Genomic DNA, 19252 nt, shown 5'->3' on the forward strand with positions numbered 1-19252 from the left:
CCATCCCATCTTCAGACTCCGCCTCTAGTTCTCCAGTTATTTCCACATCTGCAGTTACTTTCTCTACTGAAGTCCTGAACCCCTTAAAGTCATCCATGAGGCTGGGAACCAACTTCTTCCAAACTCCCATTAATGCTGATATTTTGATCTGCTTCCGTGAATCATGAATGTCTTTAATGGCATCTAGAATGGTGAGTCCTTCCCAGAAGGTTTTCAGTTTATTTGCCCAGATCCACTGGAGGAACCACCATCTATGGCAGCTATAGTCTTATGAAACGTATTTCTGAAACAATAAGACTTGAAAGCCAAAATTACCCCTTGACCCATGGGCTACAGAACTACAGAATGGATGTTGTGTGAGCAGCCATGGAAACTATGGAAACTAATATCTTTGAACATCTCCATCTGAGTCCTTAGGTAACCAGGTGCATTGCCAATCAGCAGATTTTGAAAGGAATCTTTTTTGCTGAGCAGGTCTCCATAATGAGCTTAAAATATTCAGTAAACCATGATGTAAACAGATGTGCTGTCATTCAGGCTTTGTTGTTCCATTTATAGAGACAGGCAAAGTAGATTCAGCATAATTCCTAAGGGTCCTAGGATTTTCAGAATGATACATGAGCACTGGCTTCAACCTGAAGTCTCCAGTTGCAGTTGCCCCCTGACAAGAGAGTTGGCCTGTCCTCTGAAGCCAGGCACTGACTCCTCCTCTCTAGCTATCCAAGTCCCAGATGGCACCTTCTTCCAGTATAAAGCTGTCGCATCTACACAGAAAATCTGTTGTTTAGTATGGCCACCTTCAGCAGTGATCTAGAACTTCTGGAGAACTTGCTGCAGCTTCTCCATCAGCACTTGCTGCTTCATCCTGGAGATGGCTTCTTTCCTTAAACCTCATGAACCAACCTGTGTTAGCTTCCAACTTTTCTTCTGTAGCTTCCTCACCTCTCTCAGCCTTCACAGAATTGAAGGGCCTGATCTGGATTTGGCTTTGGCTTAAGGGAATGTTGTGGCTAGCTTGGTCTATCCAAACCACTGAAACCTTCCTCGTATCAACAACAAGGCTGTTCTACTTTCTCATCACTCATGTGTTCACTGAATCAGAAATTTTAATCTCCTCCAAGAACTTTTCCTTTGCATTCACAACTTGGCTGTTTGGCTCAAGAGCCTTTGGCCAGGCCGGGCGCGGTGGCTCACGCCCGTAATCCCAGCACTTTGGGAGGCCAAGGCGGGCGGATCATGAGGTCAGGAGATCAAGACCATCCTGGCTAACATGGTGAAACCCCGTCTCTACAAAAAATACAAAAAAATTAAGCCAGGCAAGGCGGCAGGCGCCAGTAGTCCCAGCTACTCAAGAGGCTGAGGCAGGAGAATGGCGTGAACCCGGGAGACGGAGCTTGCAGTGAGCCAAGATCACGCCACTGCACTCCAGCCCGGGCGACAGAGCGAGACTCCATCTCAACAACAACAAAAACGACAAAAAAAAAAAAAAAAAAGAGCCTTTGGCCTATCCTGGCTTTTGACATGCCTTCCTCACTAAGCTTAATCATTTCTAGATTTTTATTTAAAGTAAGAGACATGTGACTCTTCCTTTCACTCGAACACGTAAAGGTCATTGTAGGGTTATTAAATGGCTCAGGGAATAGGGAGGCCTAAAGACAGGAAGATGGGGAAGCCTCCAATCAGTGGAGCAGTCAGAACACACACATTTATCAATCAAGTTTGCAGTCTTTGGTTTGTGGCACTCCAAAATAATTACAATAGTAACATTAAAGATCACTGATCACAAATCGCTGTAAGATATAGTAACAAAAAAGTCTGAAATATTCTAACAATTACCAAAATGTAACACATGGAAGCACCAAATACTGTCAAAAAAATGGTGCTGACAGATTTGCTTGATGCAGGGTTGCCATAAGCCTTCAACTTGTAAAAAACACAGTCTCTGTGAAGCGCAATAAAGGGAAGTGCAATAAAATGAGGTGTGCCTGCACAACCACTGCCCAACTGTGCTTACCGCGCGAAGGAAAATGTTTCAGAGGTATCACAACTTTTTAGTCTGGAAATCTGAATGATATTTTACTTTTTCACAGTGAGTATGTATTCATGTGGAACTCAGATAACTAAAAAAGTAAAGTTGTATTTGAATGCATGTAGGCTACAACTAAAAAGGAACATGAAATAAAACAGGTGTATAACAGCAGAAAGATTTATGGGTCTAACTCTGTGTCATATTTAGATTTTCTAGTAAATGGGTATAGGAACAGAAGGAGAGACACAGAGTTAGATAAAAGGTGTAGGCTTTGCTGTTTCGAGACCTTGGTGCTGATTAGAGGTGTGATTGCATCCATGGTAGTAGAGATGAGTGTCACGAACTGCTGCGTGTTCTGCCGGTGAACTTCACTGCAATACTGTGCTAACCAGTGAGAGTAAGCCTGCAGCGCAGCCAGGGACTGAGCATGCCTGCAGAAAGAAAAGAAGATGTGATTTTAAAGGTTAAGGTGAAAATATATTAGCGTTCAACTCATTTTCATAGGAGGTAAGAATTGCATCCACTGCATTTGCTGTTCTAAGACACGGGCAACAGCATAGAAATCATTTACCGGTTCACGTAGAACCTAAAAACTAAGATATTCATCATCTAAACATTGCCACCGCTGACTAGAGCACAGAAGGCAGTTAGTCAATGTCTACTGAATCTTATTTAATCTTTCTGTGACACATGCTCACCTAAGAGAAAGGTAAATTATAAAAGCAAAATCAAAGAACTTAAGTGATCATGTGTTGACTTCAGAACTAGTACAAATTTAACATTCCTAGCTGCAGACTAAAGCGTAGACAACTACCAGGTGTGACAGCTTTATAAACAGAGCTTTGATGTCAGATTTTGGAGTTTAAGCTTCCACTGCACCACACATTCCACCTGGCTAGGGAATAACTGAGGCGGCAAAGACTATGTTTGGTTTCAGCAAAGGCTGTACTGACTGCATCGTACATGCAACAAAATATACATCAAAAAAGTACGCAATTCATCAAATATAATAATCAATCTTAAAAAAGGAGAGACAGTTGTCTCGGAGCTTCAAAACACCAGGCCTTCCAACATACCTAAATGTAATTCCCTTTCGGTAATAATTAGTAAGTTGTAAGGTGATACTACTATGAGGTGACACAAAGACAGTGTTTCTCATGGTTTGGGCATTTATTAACGACTCCTGCCTAAATCAGTATTACATTGGTGGTTGTGAATTGGTAATTTTTCTATCTTTCCTTTTCTCCTCATTAGTTGGCAGTCTTCTCTAAAAGGAGGCTTTCCCTCCTCTCATCCTTATTTTGTTAATCACTTTGGGTTTTTGTTTATCTGTTTGTTTACTTGAGACAGGGTCATATTCTGTTGCTCAGGCTGGCATGCAGGGGCACGATCATGGCTCACTGCAGCCTCAACCTTCTGGGCTCAAGTGATTCTCCTGCTTCAGCCTCCCAAGTAGCTGGGACTACAGGTCCATGGCCACCATGCCAGGCTAATTTTCGTATTTTTTGTAGAGATGGGGTCTATGTTGGCCAGGCTGGTCTCAAACTCCTGACTTCAAGCGATCCTTCTGCCTTGGCCTCCCAAAGGGCTGGGATTGCAGGTGTGAGGCACTGCACCGGCCTAGCCTGTTAATCACTTTGAATGAGTAGATTATTTTCATTCAAACTGGTATAATTCATTATTGTCCTTATTCTTTCTTGATGACTGAACTGTCAAGTTTGACCAGGAAGAACCCTTTCAAGCTGGGTCCTGCATCCTCTTCACATGTTCCCAACAGTCACTGAGCACTTCCTTACTTGCTGACTTGGCAAGATTGTCCAACGTCACCCCCCCAGACTTGAGCTTTTTTCTCCAAGGTGCTCTGGAGAATGGATTTGAGAAACCAAGACCTGGGGAAAAGGGATAGGATTGCTACTGGAGTGTCACTGTTTCTAGGAGCTTTCAGCAGACAGAATTAGGATATAGGCAGATATCACTTTATTTACTTATTTATGTTGCTGAAACAGGGTCTCGCTCTGTTGCCCAGGCAGGAGTGCAGTGGCACAATCATAGCTCACCGCAGCCTCCAACTCCTGGGCTCAAGCAATTCTCCTGGCTTGCAATTCTAAGTGGCTGGGGCCACAGGCATGCACCACTATGTCCGGCTATTTTTTTTTTTTTTTTTTTTGGTAGGGACAGAGTCTCACTTTGTTGCCCAGGCTCCTCTCAAACTCCTGGGCTCAAGCGATCTTCCCACCTCAACCTCCCAAAGTGCTGGGATTACAAACATGAGCCAGTGTGTCCAGCCTAGACACCATTTTAAAAGCAAACTCAGCATCAACAATTACAGGGAAATTTGATATTAAGAGCCTTCTGACATGATGCAAGAGGAAAGGCACATCATTGCCTATGTAGTAACCTTGCTAAAAATGTTTAAACTGAATCTAATACAATGGAAATAATTAGACAAATCCAGATTGTAGGACATGCTTTTAAAAAAATTAAGATCTGGATCTGCAAAAGGCCCTCAGTCACTCTCACACACACACGCACATGCAGACATACAAACACAATTGGGTGAACTGTTCTAGACTATAGGAAATACATTTAATGTGTGGCTCATGATTAGTTAGACCTTGGATCCAAGAAAAAAAAAAAGATACAAAAACAGTCCTGGGACAACTGAAGAAATTTTAATATGGACTATATATGAGATGACATTATTGTATGTATTAAATTATGTGAGGGTTGATAATGATATCATAGTTAAAGAGCTGAATGAACTTATTTCTAGGATACACACACTGAAGGATTTACGGGTGAAGTGACATGTTGTAATTTATTTTCTTTCTTTTCTTTTTTGAGACAGGGTCTCACTCTGTCACCCAGGCTGGAGAGCAGTGGTGTGATCTCAGCCTCCCGGGTTCAAGCGACTCTCCCAGCTCAGCCTCCCGAGTAGTTGGGACTACAGGTGCAAGTGCCACCACGCCCGGCTAATTTTTATATTTTTTGGTAGAGACAGGGTTTCACCACGTTGGTCAGGCTGGACTTGAACTCCTGACCTCAAGTGATCCGCCTGCCTCGGCCTCCCAAAATGCTGGGATTACAGGTATGAATCATCACGTTCAGCCATGCAGTTTATTTTCAAATGGCTCAGCAAAATAATAATAATAATAATAATAATCATGTATTGTGTGCAGAGAGGGCACAAGAAACAAAAGCCAATTTGTAATTGGTTACTCTAGGCTAAGGGTCCATAGGTGCTTATTCGCCTGTTTTTCCCATTTTCTATAGGTTTGAACTTTTTCAAAATTAGCAGTTGGGTAAGAAAATATGCTAGTACTTTAAAGTAAGAAAATACAGTTACTGAAAGTTTGAAATTCATAGTGACCACACAGTTATTTTGTATTTTACATTTAAAATTTTATTTTATATTTAAAATCACATTACCCTTTAAGTTCTAAATACCAAAATAAGGTGAAAGGACATCAAAGTCAGCCTTAGGAGTAAGAATTTCAGTCAATCTAGCACATCTGTAGAGCTCCTCAAGGCTGAAAGGAGGGGCTCTGAAACTCCCAAAATGTGTACAAGTTGTTGTATTTATAAGGAAACTGGCATCTTTCTTGGGAGATGCTTTACAACTTTCTCTAAATTCTCAAAAGGGAAAGCAATATATTTTTTAAAAGTTTAAAACCACCATAGTAAGTAAGATTCTCTTTCCATCGTTTATCTAATCTGCAGCTCAAGAATGCTCTACAGCAGGAGTCGGCAGACCTTTTCTGTAAAAACCCGAGTGTATATATTTTCAGATTTGCAGGGCATACATACACACTGTCACAGCTACTCTACTCTGCTGCTATAGTGCAAAACCACTCCCAGACCGTATGTAAATCAATGTAGCTGTGTTTCAATAAAACTTTATTTACAAAAGCAGTCAGTAAGCCAGATTTGGCAAAGGCCATAGTTTGCCAACCCCCTGCTCTCATCTAAAGCAAGTCTTCTGGGCAGTGAAATCTCTGGGATACTGCCCATCTCCTGTCCCTGTCCTTCCATATGTCACTTTCCTGACAGCATCCCATGTTATCTGTAGAGTTTCTGTAGGTAGAGAGTGTGGTCTCTAGATGTCCTGTTTCAAAATAACCTGGGGTTCTTGTTTAATACGCAAATACCCAAGCCTTATGGCCTTATGCCATTCTGCTAAAATCAGAATCTCTGAGAAACGTGTTCCCCAAGCATTCTTCTGCATCCTACAGTATCCTACAGTTTTAGTCAATGATCTACAGGAAAGACTGATGGCATCTGAGGTGTTTCCCATTAGTCCCAACACACCTATCCAGTCTCTTCTTGCACTACATGGAGTAGCCACCTCCTGCCTGTGTGACTGTCTCAGCCTGTACTGTTCTTTCCTCCTGAAATGCCTACTCCATAGAATCTCCATCCCAGCTCTCACTTACCTAATTCCACTTTCTCCAACCACCTCTGCCCCAGACATATAGTCAAAAAAATCTCTCTCTCTTTCTAGGTTTGCAGTTTAAGAGTTTTTCCCTGATTCATGGCAGCCACTACTGTTCCTTTTTCTCAATCAAATTATTTGGAGATTGGGGGCAAGGTCTTTCCTAAAAATGCACAAACATCAAACTCTAGACTTACACATCAATGAGGTCAGGTTTCAATACTGATGGCACAGCAGTTTCAATGTTGTACAATTTTATCTGAGATCCGTACAGAGTGACTTTGACCAACCTGTTGGCAAAGAGGCAGGTAAACAAGAACATTCAGCTTATGAACTAAGACAGACAAAACAGACAAGGCTGGTACCAAAGAGCGTAAGGGCAGACTTCCTCCATATACAAAAAAGAATCAAGACTAGACTTTCGATTTTATGCCAAGGAAATAATCTGAGATATGCATAAAGATTTATATACAAGCATATTAACTAAAGCCTTATTGAAGGTGTCAAAAACTTTGAAAACAATATAAATATCCAACCCAGAGGAGGTAATACAATGCAATATATACAATAAAAACCATGCTTAGAGGCATATTTAATGATAAATATTCAGGATGTTTTAAACATGACATGGTTGTACTAAATATACATACAGAATACATCGTGAATGTTCATCTATTAACAGAAGACAGGCGGGAAGAAGTGTCACCAAAACATGCTTATTGGTACCACTTGTTTTAGGGGGAGGATAGAGTGGGTAGATCATGGATGATTTTTTTCCCTCTATTTTTCTGCATTTCCAAATTATCTACAATTAATATATAATGTTTTATAAATGAGGAGAATAAAAAATAGTTCTTAAAAAGCATGCAGAATGTGGTTGCTCATGCCTGTAATCCCAGCACTTTGGGAGGCCAAGGTGGGAGGATCACTTGAGTCCAGGAGTTCAAGACCAGCCTGGACAACAAAGTAGGACCCTGTCTTTTAAAATTTTATCCAGATGTGGTGGCACATGCCTGTAGTCTCAGCTACTTGGGAGAGGCTAAGTAGGGAGGACTGCTTGAGCCCAGGAGGCTGAGGATGGACTAAGCCAGGATCATGCCATTGCACTCCAGCCTGGGTAACAGAACAAGACCAAAATCCTGTCTGTTTGTTTTGTTTTGTTTCGTTTTGTTTTAAAAAAAAAACAAAACTGCTCTTTTGGCAGTTTATCGAAATAGGATGACATGGGCTTTTCTATAAAATTTGATAATGATAAAACCATCTTAGCTTTTATTTAAAATCATTTTTAAAAGGAAATGTTTCAGATGGGTTGATACATAATAAAGAAAATACAGCAAACTGTCCACCATAGAATCTATGTGGTGGGTATATGTGTATTCCCTGTACAATTCTTTCAACTTTTCTTCAAATTTGAAAATGTTTGATAAAACTTTGGAGGAGGCAGATGAAAGGAGCAAATGTTTCTAGAATAGGTGGAGGTGTTTTATGTTCAAGTACAATTCTTTCAGAAGCAAGCTGTTGAGCCCACTGGTTGCTCAAGGGCTCACTGGATACTAACGAGCATTAAACACAATAACTAATAGCTCTATCTAGTAGGAAATGGGAAATGCCTCTTTCATTACAGACAGGACAACATTCCTTTCTCTCCTCCTTTTTTTGAGAAAGGGTCTTGCTCTGTCAACCAGGCCGGAGGATTGTAGTGATCTTGGCTCACTGCAGCCTAGACTTCCGGGGCTCAAGTGATCCTCCCGCCTCAGCGCCCCCTCCCATAGCGGGGACTACAGGCGCATGCCACCACACCCAGCTAAATTTTTTTGTCTTTTTAGTAGAGACAGGTTTCGTCATGTTGTCCAGGTTGGTCTTGAATTCCTGGACTCAAGCGATCTGCTCACCTCAGCCTCCCAAAGTGCTGGGATTACAGGTTAGCCACCACGCCTGGAGTTGAAAGACATTCCTTTCTGAGTGAAGGGGAAAAAAACCCAAGACCTGGCTAGTTTCTCTCTGCCTACTCTGCGTGGAAACCTGGAAATGGATGTCAGGGACGGCAGTGTTTGTCTTTGTCCCAGCGTAACAATCAACTAAGGAACTTGTTATAAATACAAACTTGTATTTGTATTTCTGATTGCTGGGGAGCAATGAGAAAGCAATCAAAAAGGAGCACTTCCGGTCAGTCAAGAAAGTGAGGGCAAAAGAAGTAAGGTTCCCAAAGTCCCACGAAGTCCTCGTGATCAGAACAGTTATTATCAGAAAACAATATACCAATATGCACCTGGTGTTTAAATCCTGTTCTACACTAAAAATGCATTTCCAAACATCTTTTAATGTGTCTGTGTTTAGCAGTTCTAATATTAGCTTTGTTTTATGTAACCAATAAATGAAAACACTGCTAATCATACTGGCTATTAAGGTCATGTAGTCATAACAAGAGCCTTCTCTCACATTTTATTCTAAATGAAGACAAAATATTAATAACAAGTATGTTTAAGCACTGGGCTTGGAAATCTAAGCAGTGCAGAAAGATAGGGACCTATCAAATGATTCAGGATCTTTGAGACATCATCTCACTACAAAGTTGAGATGACTGACAGATATACCTTTTTTTTTTTTTTTTTTTTGGAGACGGAGTTTCACTCTTGTTGCCCAGGCTGGAGTGCACTGGCGCGATCTCAGCTCACTGCAACCTCCGCCTCCCGGGTTCAAGCGATTCTCCTGTCTCAGCCTCCTGAGTATCTGGGATTACAGGCGCATGCCCCCACGCCCGGCTAATTTTTGTATTTTTAGTAGAGATGGGGTTTCATCATATTGGTTAGGCTGGTCTTGAACTCCTGACCTCAGGTGATCTGCCCGCCTCAGCCTCCCAAAGTGTTGGGATTACGGGCGTGAGCCACTGAGCCCCGCCAACTGAACAGATAAGATATATTTATATTGCTTAACAGAGTAAGTTCAAATAATGGACTTATCTTTGGATTTCAGACAGAAAAACATGTCTTATCCCCGCTAAACCTCAGTGCAAATGGGCCCAGTACAAGAAGAGGAGGAGGAACGGACTGGCAATACAAACGCTACGGTTTGGAAAGAGCACAACATGTGGACCCAGGAAACTGTTAAAATCCACTCTCCCTCTCAAAGACTGTGAACCGAGGCAAGGCACTCACATCACTGAGCCACAATGTACTTACTCAACAATAAAACGGCAATGCCTGTCTCTCAAAGTACAGAACAAAATGAAAGACCATGTGCAAAAACACAGAAAATGTCCTACTACTGTGTGCTGTTTTTATTATTAATATGAATCTGGCTTTTAAGGGATTTAAGCCCCTTGGCTATCTTTGCTTTTCAGCTAAGATGTGGCAGTGAAGTCTGGCATGCATGCACCCAGGCTCCTGAGGCTCACTTCCCCTCTGCACGTCACCAGTGATGCGGCTGCTGGGCCAGTCGAAGCATCAGGTGTCTTGGCTTTGGGCTGGATCCACATCTACTCAGTTTTGATCTAACCAATTCAACAGCTGCCTTGAAATGATCTAAATGTCCTGTCACTTACATCTTGGGTTTTTCGAGGGGAGAAAGGGAGGAGGGACTGCTGACTGAGTAGAATCAAGGGTTCCTCAACAAGTGCATCTGTAAACCTGGTGTGAGACCCAAGAGGAAGGAGAAGAAAAGGAGCCCAGTGGTGAAAGACTGGGAACCACCTTTCGGGCCAGGCGTGGAGGCTACCCAGCTTTCACTCCCGAGGCCCTAATGGGACTGGAAAAAACACAAAAAGCACCCTGTGCATCTAGCTGCCTACTTGGACAGTGGAGTTGACTCCTTATCAGTAGGGCTTTCTTAATATCTCTTTATCCTATGAGGAAAGACATGAAGACTGACCTCTCCTGGTTTCTCCTGGGTCTACAACTGTGTTTACATTTATACACAAGATCTTCAAAGAAACAATACCTTAAATAGCTTATCAGGCGTTTTGTTATGTGCTAGGCACAGTGCTAAGTGCTTTATCTCATTTAATTCTCACACTAAACCTACAGGAAACAACATCTACTTCATATTGTAAATGAGGGACCTGAAGTTCAGAGAGGTTAAGTAATTTGTTCCATATCAGCTTGTATGTGGCAGAGCCTAGATTTACCCGGGGCCAGAGCAGAAGCTATTTGGCAATATGCTGCCCCTCACACAAGAAGGTAAAGCTGAACTCTGAAGAAGGAACAGCTCCATAAGGTAACTGCCAGCCTACCTTTCCACGACTGTGAGGGCATCATTGAACCGTGCAGCAAACACATCCCCGATAAAGTACTCGGCCAGGCGGCCCACGGCCTGCAGCAGGGAGCTCAAGTCTCTCAGGGAGCAGTGCAGCCGCCGGCAGTCGTTCTCCGCCGTGATGTTCAACCTGTGTCCTGGAACACAACACGCCAGACAGTTTTTCACAGGAAGACCACGCTTTAGATACTGCAGATAACAGCTCGTCCAGCAAGCCACACACAGCAAAACCAGCAGCAAAACCAATTCGCGAAACAAAGCAACCCACGGGCTGCTTCCCAGTACTGAGCAGGGAAACTGGGCCCGGTATCCACCTAACACTACACGTTTGTGCTCCAGAGTCCAGGGACAGAGACAGAGTTGTGGGAAGGGGCAGACAGCCTGGAGTGTGCTAACGTGGAGGGAGCCCCTGATCTGATTCCTTTTGACCCTGTAAGGTCCTGACACCATCACTGTTACATACAAGGAGGCACACCCAGGGAGGCCCAGGCACTTGCCAAGCACGTGTCACATTTCCGGGGCAAGGCTGGTGTTCTACGCTGAGTCTATGTGACTCCAAATCTGGTTCCTTTAGGATAGGGCCCTATCTCAGAATGAAATTTCCATGGACCAACAGTTAGGACCCGCCCCTGCTAAGAGAGGAGAGGTACACTCAGCACTCCACCCCTGAAGGCTGGGAGGTGACACAGTATGAAATAAAGAGTATGGGACTTGGATTCCGAAGACACAGATTCCCCGCCACTTCTGGGCTCAGTGCCTCATACAACCCTCCTAAGCCTCAGTATCACTATTACAAGGGCCATGTTAAAATATATAACCCTCTAAGCTACAGAACATTGTTCAGTATTTCTAATTATTATAAAATAACAAAGAACTAGTGACTTACTAAGGTCTGAAATTTCCTTACTTTTCAACACAACTTCTTCAAACTGAACAAGGAGGATGCTAAGATGGACAAAACATCCTCCCTTGATTCGGTCACTTCCTTGGTTTTTGGATCCCTCTCTTCACAAATGTCCACAAAAGATAGTAAGAATTTTCAGAAACCTGCAGGAACAGAGACCTGCAGGTCTGATTCAAGTCCTTCTCACTGACACAGCAGGAATGAGGGCGGGGTGGTAACACCACTAGGGCACCGTAACTAGGGCACCTACGATCCCAGAACTCCCTGGGTACTTTCCACACCTGCTCCCTCCCCCTACTTCAGTTCTCTCCTGTCTCTTAGGAGGCGAGACTCACACTGGTCATCACCAACCCTCCTCCTCACACTGATCACCACCAACCCTCCTCCCGCTGTGCTCCAAAATCAGCTTCCCAGAGCCCAGACTAAGCTTGCAGCTCCCCTGAAGCAGGTGCTGAAGCCTCTGGAGGCTCTCTCCTGCTAAAAGGGGAGAGCCTAGACTCTCCAGTATCAACTCAGGTCTCTCGTGGCCTCGCCACCTTCTACTATGCCACTATGTCATCCAGATCCACTAGTAATTCCCCAGAGCCTCATGTCTCTGTGCCTCTGCCTAGACTGCTGATCATGTCATCCTCTGCCCACCCAAGCTTTGCAAGCTCCTACATAGCCTCCAGCCTCTCAGGGGCATCCTGTCTCTGTGGGGCCTCCCCACTCCTGCCTTCCTCCTTGGCACCCGTGCCCATAAGGAGATAAACCGATGATTTACAAGTCCATCTCCTTACTGACCACAAAATCCCTCGTGGTGAGCAGCTATGTCCAGCAGCCAGCACAGCAGCTGGTACAGAGTGAGTGACCGTAAATGTATGAATGATTTAGATGCAACAGAACAGACGGCAAACTAGAGCAGGACAGGGAGTCCCAGGCAGCTTCCTTCCTCACCCTGTCCCTGGGAATACTGGCATGTATTACTGACAGTAAACACAGATGGGTGGCACCTGCAGAAAGGAAGGGTGGACACCTACAAAGCACGTGGCAAATGAAGTAGCAGGCTGAATGCCTCGATCCGCCACCAACATCAAGGGATGAGGCTCGCAACAGTGCCTGCGACAGCCCCCAAAGGAAGACACGAGGCTGGAAGAGGGGACAGAGGGCCACATCTTAAGGAGCAGGAGAACGAAAGAAGAGGTAACTCATGGAAGGACCTCAGACAGAGAGGGCCAGTGACAAAGGCTGGTTTTGACCTGTCCCAAATCACCTGCTCCTGCCTCCTCCACTCCACAAGGACAGCAGTGCCCTGGCGCAGAAACAAGATGGCAGCCCTGAAGAGGCTGTGGGTGCAGCTAATGAGTAAGCCAGCTCCTCCAACCACAGCAACAGAATGACCATCCCACCCAGCCAGACGAACTCATGGAACCAATGAACTGAGAGGGATTTTCATCACACTGGTTGTATGAAAGGGAACACAGACTTCATGGGCTACAAAAAGAGACAGCCCCAATCTCTCAGTTAACTGAAGTGCCAAAATTATACACCCTCTGAATGTCAATGGGATTTTCAAGGTTATATCTATGCAACCAACTCCCAGGGTTGACTTCTAAAACCTGCTCTTCCTCTGCACACCAACCAGACCTCAGGGCTCTGTGGGAATAAACTCTAATGAAAAATACACCCTGACACTGGGTATGGCATAGTACAGGCCCAAAAAGAGGGGAGGCCAGCTTTTCTTTCTCAGAGCAACACTGGAGGTCACTGAGTCCGCTTCGGCAGCCCCTGGCACTCTCCACATGCTCAACCTTCATTTCGCACCTCCACCTCCCCCCAGGCTCTACCCTGACCACCAGTTTCCAACTTCTCTATAGTATCCAATTCCTTCAACTAGGTACCCGCTGAATACCTGAGAACAAGCTTCTTAAGTATTTTAAGTGTACAAGGGGAACACTGTATTTGTTTTAAAAACCAAACCAAAACACTACCCTAAATCAAGTTTCCATTTGAGTATGGTCCTTAATAGACAATTACTAGAGAGCTTAAAAGTCGCCCTGACCAAGCCGTCCCCTCTGCCCAGCACTTCCCCTGCACACCCGGCCCTTCAGCCTCTTTCTGGACCTCCGCTGAATGCTAGGGAGCTCAAGGGAGCCCTTCCATCTCTGGTCACAAACACGGGTAAAGTAAATCTCCCTGTGATTGCTCATCACCCCTGGCCCACTCCTTGAGGGCAGAACACAGAACAAGCCAAAGCCTGCTGACAGCATGATAGCCCTGGGGATGTAACCCCTCATTACCCTCCTGAGAATCCTTGCCATCCTGATCCCTCCCCTCTGAACTTGTCCTATTTTGTCTAGCAAAGAGCAGTACCTAGGATGACAACTATGGGTACCTAGCATCCAGTACCCAGGATGGAAAACAGCTTGGAAGTGCTGGGTGTGTGTTTTAAACTGTGAGTTTGAACAATATGAAACTGTTGACACTTGATCACTTCCGACCCAACAAAACTGCAATTCCATACAGTTCCACTTCACACATATGTGCATCTAAGATCCATGTTCATCAAAAGTACAGCTGGTTCTTTCCTGTTCTATCTGCAAGGCAGACAATCGCATGGGCAATAAATACCCCAAATCAAATTCTCTACCCTTGACACCCCCTCCTTCAGCCTAGAAACCTAATTTCACCACCACAAAAGTCACGCAGGGCATCAAGTAAACTTGAGGGGATAGGCCAGTGTCCCACTGTGAAAAGCTGTTCAGATCCACCCACACTTTCTTCTGTCTGGTCAAGGCTTAGATTTCCCCCCAAAAGCACAGGACATCTGCAAGGTACAACCTTCAGATGAGAATAATGCTGAAAGGTTTGGAGGCACAAAACACCATGGCCACACGAAAGTCCTATCTTCCACAAACCAAGTCATTCTAAAGCTGTCTAGGTATGACCTAAGCCACATCCAAAGAACAGCTCCTTGACAATTCACTGCCCTAGGGGAAAAAAAAGTCTTAAACATAATTTAGTCTTCTCTTTTTGAGGAGTTGAGGGAGTTCTAAAAATTAGCATTCAGGCATTTCCCTCTGAGAGAACAAATCATAATCATAAATCATAAACGGACCCAAGCAGAACAAACAATTTAAGTCTAAAAATCTTATATAAAATGTTGTAGGCAAAATAATCCCTTAGACAGGAAAGTTTGCATGGGTAACCAGAAAAGTTAAAGGGTTACTTAGAGGAGAAATACTGTCTCAATGAAGGAAGATGTCAATGAGGGGTGGCAGAAGTCAAATACAGAATGGAGGCTTTGGGGTCACATACGGACGTCAATGCTGTGCAAGGGGAACACCACCAATGAGGGTTTCTTAACCCACATAAGGTAGAAAAGACAGAGGGAGCAAAGGATGACCTGCCAGGAGCCAGAGCAGCACAGAGCAACCAACGTGGCCCAGCAAGACAAGCTGTGCCTTGGTCTTGACAGGGAAGTGGAGGCAGGCTCAGCAGCAGGAAGGGAAACAGTGAGAAGCACAAGATCTTCTGAATCCAACTGCTCTGACAAAAGCAAAAGTGGGAGCCTTCCAGGCTGGGTAACCACACTGCAGGCCTCACTGCTGGCCAAAATGTGCATCCCGTTGTCATACACGGTCACAGCACCAGGAGTAGACAAGAATCGCGGCTGGCGCCCATTTACACAGGCTCCAGAGGAGACCCAAGAACTAAAGGCTGGGCTAGAAAGTAAATGCAAATGAAGGAAGGCCCAGAGCCTATCAGGGATGAGAGGGCACAGTTTCTGCTGAGGGTCATGAGGCTGACTGACTGGTGTGGCATGGAGGTTATTTGAGGGGGTAAATGGCTATGGGAACCAGGGGAAAAAATGTACTCAGAGTTTCCATTTGTTAATAGCCTTTGCACTGGAAACTTGGCTTCTGAGCCACCAAAAATTGGGGAATGCTTTGTCATGGATGAGAGAGCTCGTTTTAAAACAGGAAATAAGCATTTTTCTGGCCTGAGAGGTTTTGCCACTGGAGTACAAGCCAAGAATCAGTGCTGAGGATGAGATTTATAAATGATCTGGAAGAGCCGAGTTCTGTGAAATTGCCAGTAAACAGGCTTTAGTGAAAGCAGGTATGCGGATAGGAAAAAATAAATCACATTATCCTTCTAGGGAGAAGAGCTCAGAATTATCAGCTATGTCCCAGAAATAGAGTTTCAGATTCACTAGACTTTCACCTAAAGACAGACACAACAGAATGTAAAAACACCGGCTTTTACAAAAGTAAACAGGACACTGAAGAGTCAGTGTGGGGGAGGAAAGAACACCTGCTTGATTTTTTTAATAGATCAAGAACAGTGTCTTCAGGGTCCTGAGTACATTCTAATTTGAATAGTGGTCCTGAAGGAAAGACCACCTGGGCACGATTATTCCCAAAAATGGCTTCTGGAAACATCTGTAGCACTTCTACACAGCCAAATGATTTTCATTAGTGGTGACAGCACATTTTATAAGCATGTTTGTTTTGAAAGTGTCTTTTTAAAGTTTTGTCTTTTTAAATTTCTTACCCTATCTACAAAGTCAGGGCCTATGTTCGGGGCATGCCAAGGCCCATCAGCCTCCTGGGGCCCACTAGATTATTTAGAAGCTTATATAGTCATGGAAACCAGCCATCACAGACCACCAAGGACAGCCTCGGAAAAAGGCTCCTGTGGAGGCTCTGCCATGAATCACAAGCTCATCCAGGAGATGGGCTGCACACTGGGCGGCTCTGTGCTGGGCTGAAACAACAGTTACCCAACACAGGGGCTGCACACCAGAGCCGGGACAGATCCCATAAGAAGCATGCTGGGAAGAAGGAAGGGCAGTGAGAGTGGTGCATAGCAGCTGATGGGGCAGGGAGGACACATGTGGCTTTCAGTTACTGGTGTTTTCAGTTGACAAAAATGAATGTCAGATGTTAGCTATTTCAACATTTTGTCATTCCCTATTATACCATCATGCGACTTGTACCAACAAAGCCATGGGACCCTGGGTAAATTAACATCTCTGAACATCAATTTCCTCTTATGTAAAACAGGGGTAACTAGTAACAGCACTTACACCTCACAGGACGATGGAGAGAATTAAGTAACATAAGTCAATAACACAGTGCCTGGCATGTAATGAGAGCTACAAATGGAAGCTATTACTATTATTGTTATCAACAAAATAACAAAGCAAACTAACCCTAAACCCCAAGCAGGCAGGGCCTGTAAACAGCAGCCAAAAGCCTTTTCCACCAGCTCTGGTCAGAGCCCCTGGGGCCATTTGCAACAGCTGCAGGGGGCGGGGGGACCACAGGCCATGAGCTGCACTATGGCCTTCCAATTCTAAAGTGAGCAGGAAGCAAGAAAGCACAAGGCCATGTTCTCCCTAGTACACCTGCTGGTTGAAAGGACATAAGGAAACTAATTAGAGGCTTTTTAGTAAGTCCTGTCTCTTTACTCCAAATCAGTTTCTTTTCCAAACACCTCCTTGGAATACACTGTCATGACCTCATCTTTTACCTCCCCCACACCTTTTTATCATAAGCCTTTAAAAACGTTCCCTGTTTCGAAGTGGGGAGAGATGCCAGTGGGGAGGCTGCAGTGAAGAAATCATGTTCCGACAGCAACGGCAGCAGTAATGAAATATCAGTCCGATGGTTTTTTGAATGTTTGGTTAAATTAGAAAATAAAAACCAGTTTACCTGACCCTGAAGTGACTATAAACTGTTGTAATCCCAAATAAACTTCTAAATTGTCCTGAAGAACAGGGAACTGAAAACAAAGAAACAACAACAACAAAAATTTTAAGCCATAAATGCAAGTTTTAATAGCATTTTAACATTACAACATAACACGTAACTATGGTGCGAGGAACAGGATCAAAACCTTTTCTCTAGGAACCTTTAAATGCAGCTAAAAAGCTATGACCCCCCTTTCAGTGCCCCCCAACTAGTTTCTATAATTGAAACCGCCAATTAATACACAGAATAAGAAAGAAAACGTATTAGTTCAACCCTTTTTTTTAAAAAAAAAAAAAAAGCAAAGGACACTGTGGTATGACTCTTACGTTCCTAATAGAGGAGATCAAACCCTGAAATGACCTACACCTTCTAGAACTCTGAGAAGGGACCATATCTCCCTTCAAATCCAAGGGAACCTCTACCTTGAGAGAAATGTCAGCTATGCCTTATTAAGCACATGGTAAAGTGATAAGATGGGCCAAATTATTTGGAAGTCAGTTTCCTGGCTCAAGTAGCGGTCAGAACGTCATAACCGGAGCTGCATCTTTCTTTCTCAAGCTGCTACACTCACCAGTAAGATTAAAACGTGACTGGCCCCTAAGAAAGGCAGATGGCAAAGTACGAAGCTTTCCAGAAGAGAACACAAGTATAGCTGGGTCATTCAATGCAAAAGATGACCCTATGGCCAGGGGCGGTGGCTCACGCCTGTAAATCCCAGCACTCTGGGAGGCAGAGGCGGGCAGACGACGAGGTCAGGAGATCGAGACCATCCTGGCTAACACGGTGAAACCCCGTCTCCACTAAAAATACAAAAAGTTAGCTGGGTGTGGTGGTGAGCTCCTGTAGTCCCACCTATTCGGGAGGCTGAGGCAGGAGAATTGCTTGAACCCAGTAGGTGGAGGTTGCAGTGAGCCAAGATCATGCCACTGCACACTCCGGCCTGGGAGACAGCGTGAGACTCCGTCTCGAAAAAAAAAAAAAAGAATTACCCTAATAACTGCCTTGCCTTGAAGAAGTGATGAATTTAATGAAATCTCTTTGAATAACACGCACCACACAGGGAAGGGAATCAATCCTTACAACTAAAGATTCCAGCACGTATAGACACACGCAGAGAAAGCTAGCAATTTGCCAAGAGTGAGCTTTACAAAGGCCAGCTTTTCAGCAATGTAACTTCTATAAGTAACAGCTCCCACTCGGCCTGGCCACTTGCAAGCTACTGATAAAGGTATTAAGGCTTTAGTCAAATTGCTATTATATCCAAGACTAAACAAGGTTCCAAAAGTTGGTTTAATATTTTGTGGAAATGTTAATATTTGTTCAGTTTGAGCATCACTTATGGTAATTATTCTGTTTTTAAAAATTACATAGAGGGGAAAGAGGGGAGAGAGAGAGAGATCCAGGGGAGTCAACCAGCCATGCTCTGTGTACAGAGAAATCGCTACACTCTCCACTCCCCCGGACAGCACATTACCAGTGTGGAGAAGGCGTGCGTGGGCAGGAGCTCCATCACTTTGGCCACCACCTCCAAGCTCTGCCGTAAGTACCGCTGCCACTCCGTCTGCTGCTGTGGGGGAAGCACAGGAGAATCAGCTCTCCCGGAATCCTCTCATCTTCCTTGCCAACCTCAAGTCCACTCTCAGACATAAAATTTTGAAGAAATGGAAAATGATGGAACCAGGTTATCTGGTACTATAAAAAGGCCAAGCTAGAATTTTTTTAAAACAATGAATTAATTTCACAAAAAACTACTTCCTCAGAAAGTAAATGATCCACATAGAATAAGCTATTTTCCCCCCTTTGGGTTATAGGATACAGAGACGGAGAGCCACTTGTGAAATCACCTGTTGGAAATGATCACGCATCACCTTCTGACACGGTCCACTACTGTATCCCTA

The 19252-nt window shown here is 44.2% G+C and overlaps 1 protein-coding gene across 5 annotated transcripts in view; it reads right to left on the minus strand.

The window, feature by feature from the left end:
* Positions 1-19252, minus strand: part of XPO6 (exportin 6) — a 113969-nt gene that overhangs the window by 17029 nt on the left and 77688 nt on the right. For 3 of the 5 annotated variants that reach the window (XM_003807768.6, XM_063597958.1, XM_063597960.1), the window contains 5 exons: positions 18829-18921; positions 17316-17385; positions 10690-10849; positions 6659-6751; positions 2316-2460 (listed from right to left, as the gene is read on the minus strand). In XM_003807768.6, coding sequence (XP_003807816.1) covers positions 2316-2460; positions 6659-6751; positions 10690-10849; positions 17316-17385; positions 18829-18921 — 561 coding nt within the window. The remainder of the gene's footprint in view (positions 1-2315; positions 2461-6658; positions 6752-10689; positions 10850-17315; positions 17386-18828; positions 18922-19252) is intronic. The other 2 variants (XM_008959908.4, XM_063597959.1) reach the window with 1 other exon arrangement.

The sequence above is a fragment of the Pan paniscus genome, chromosome 18 (genome assembly GCF_029289425.2).
Source record: "Pan paniscus chromosome 18, NHGRI_mPanPan1-v2.0_pri, whole genome shotgun sequence".
Classification (NCBI taxonomy): Eukaryota; Metazoa; Chordata; class Mammalia; order Primates; family Hominidae; genus Pan; species Pan paniscus.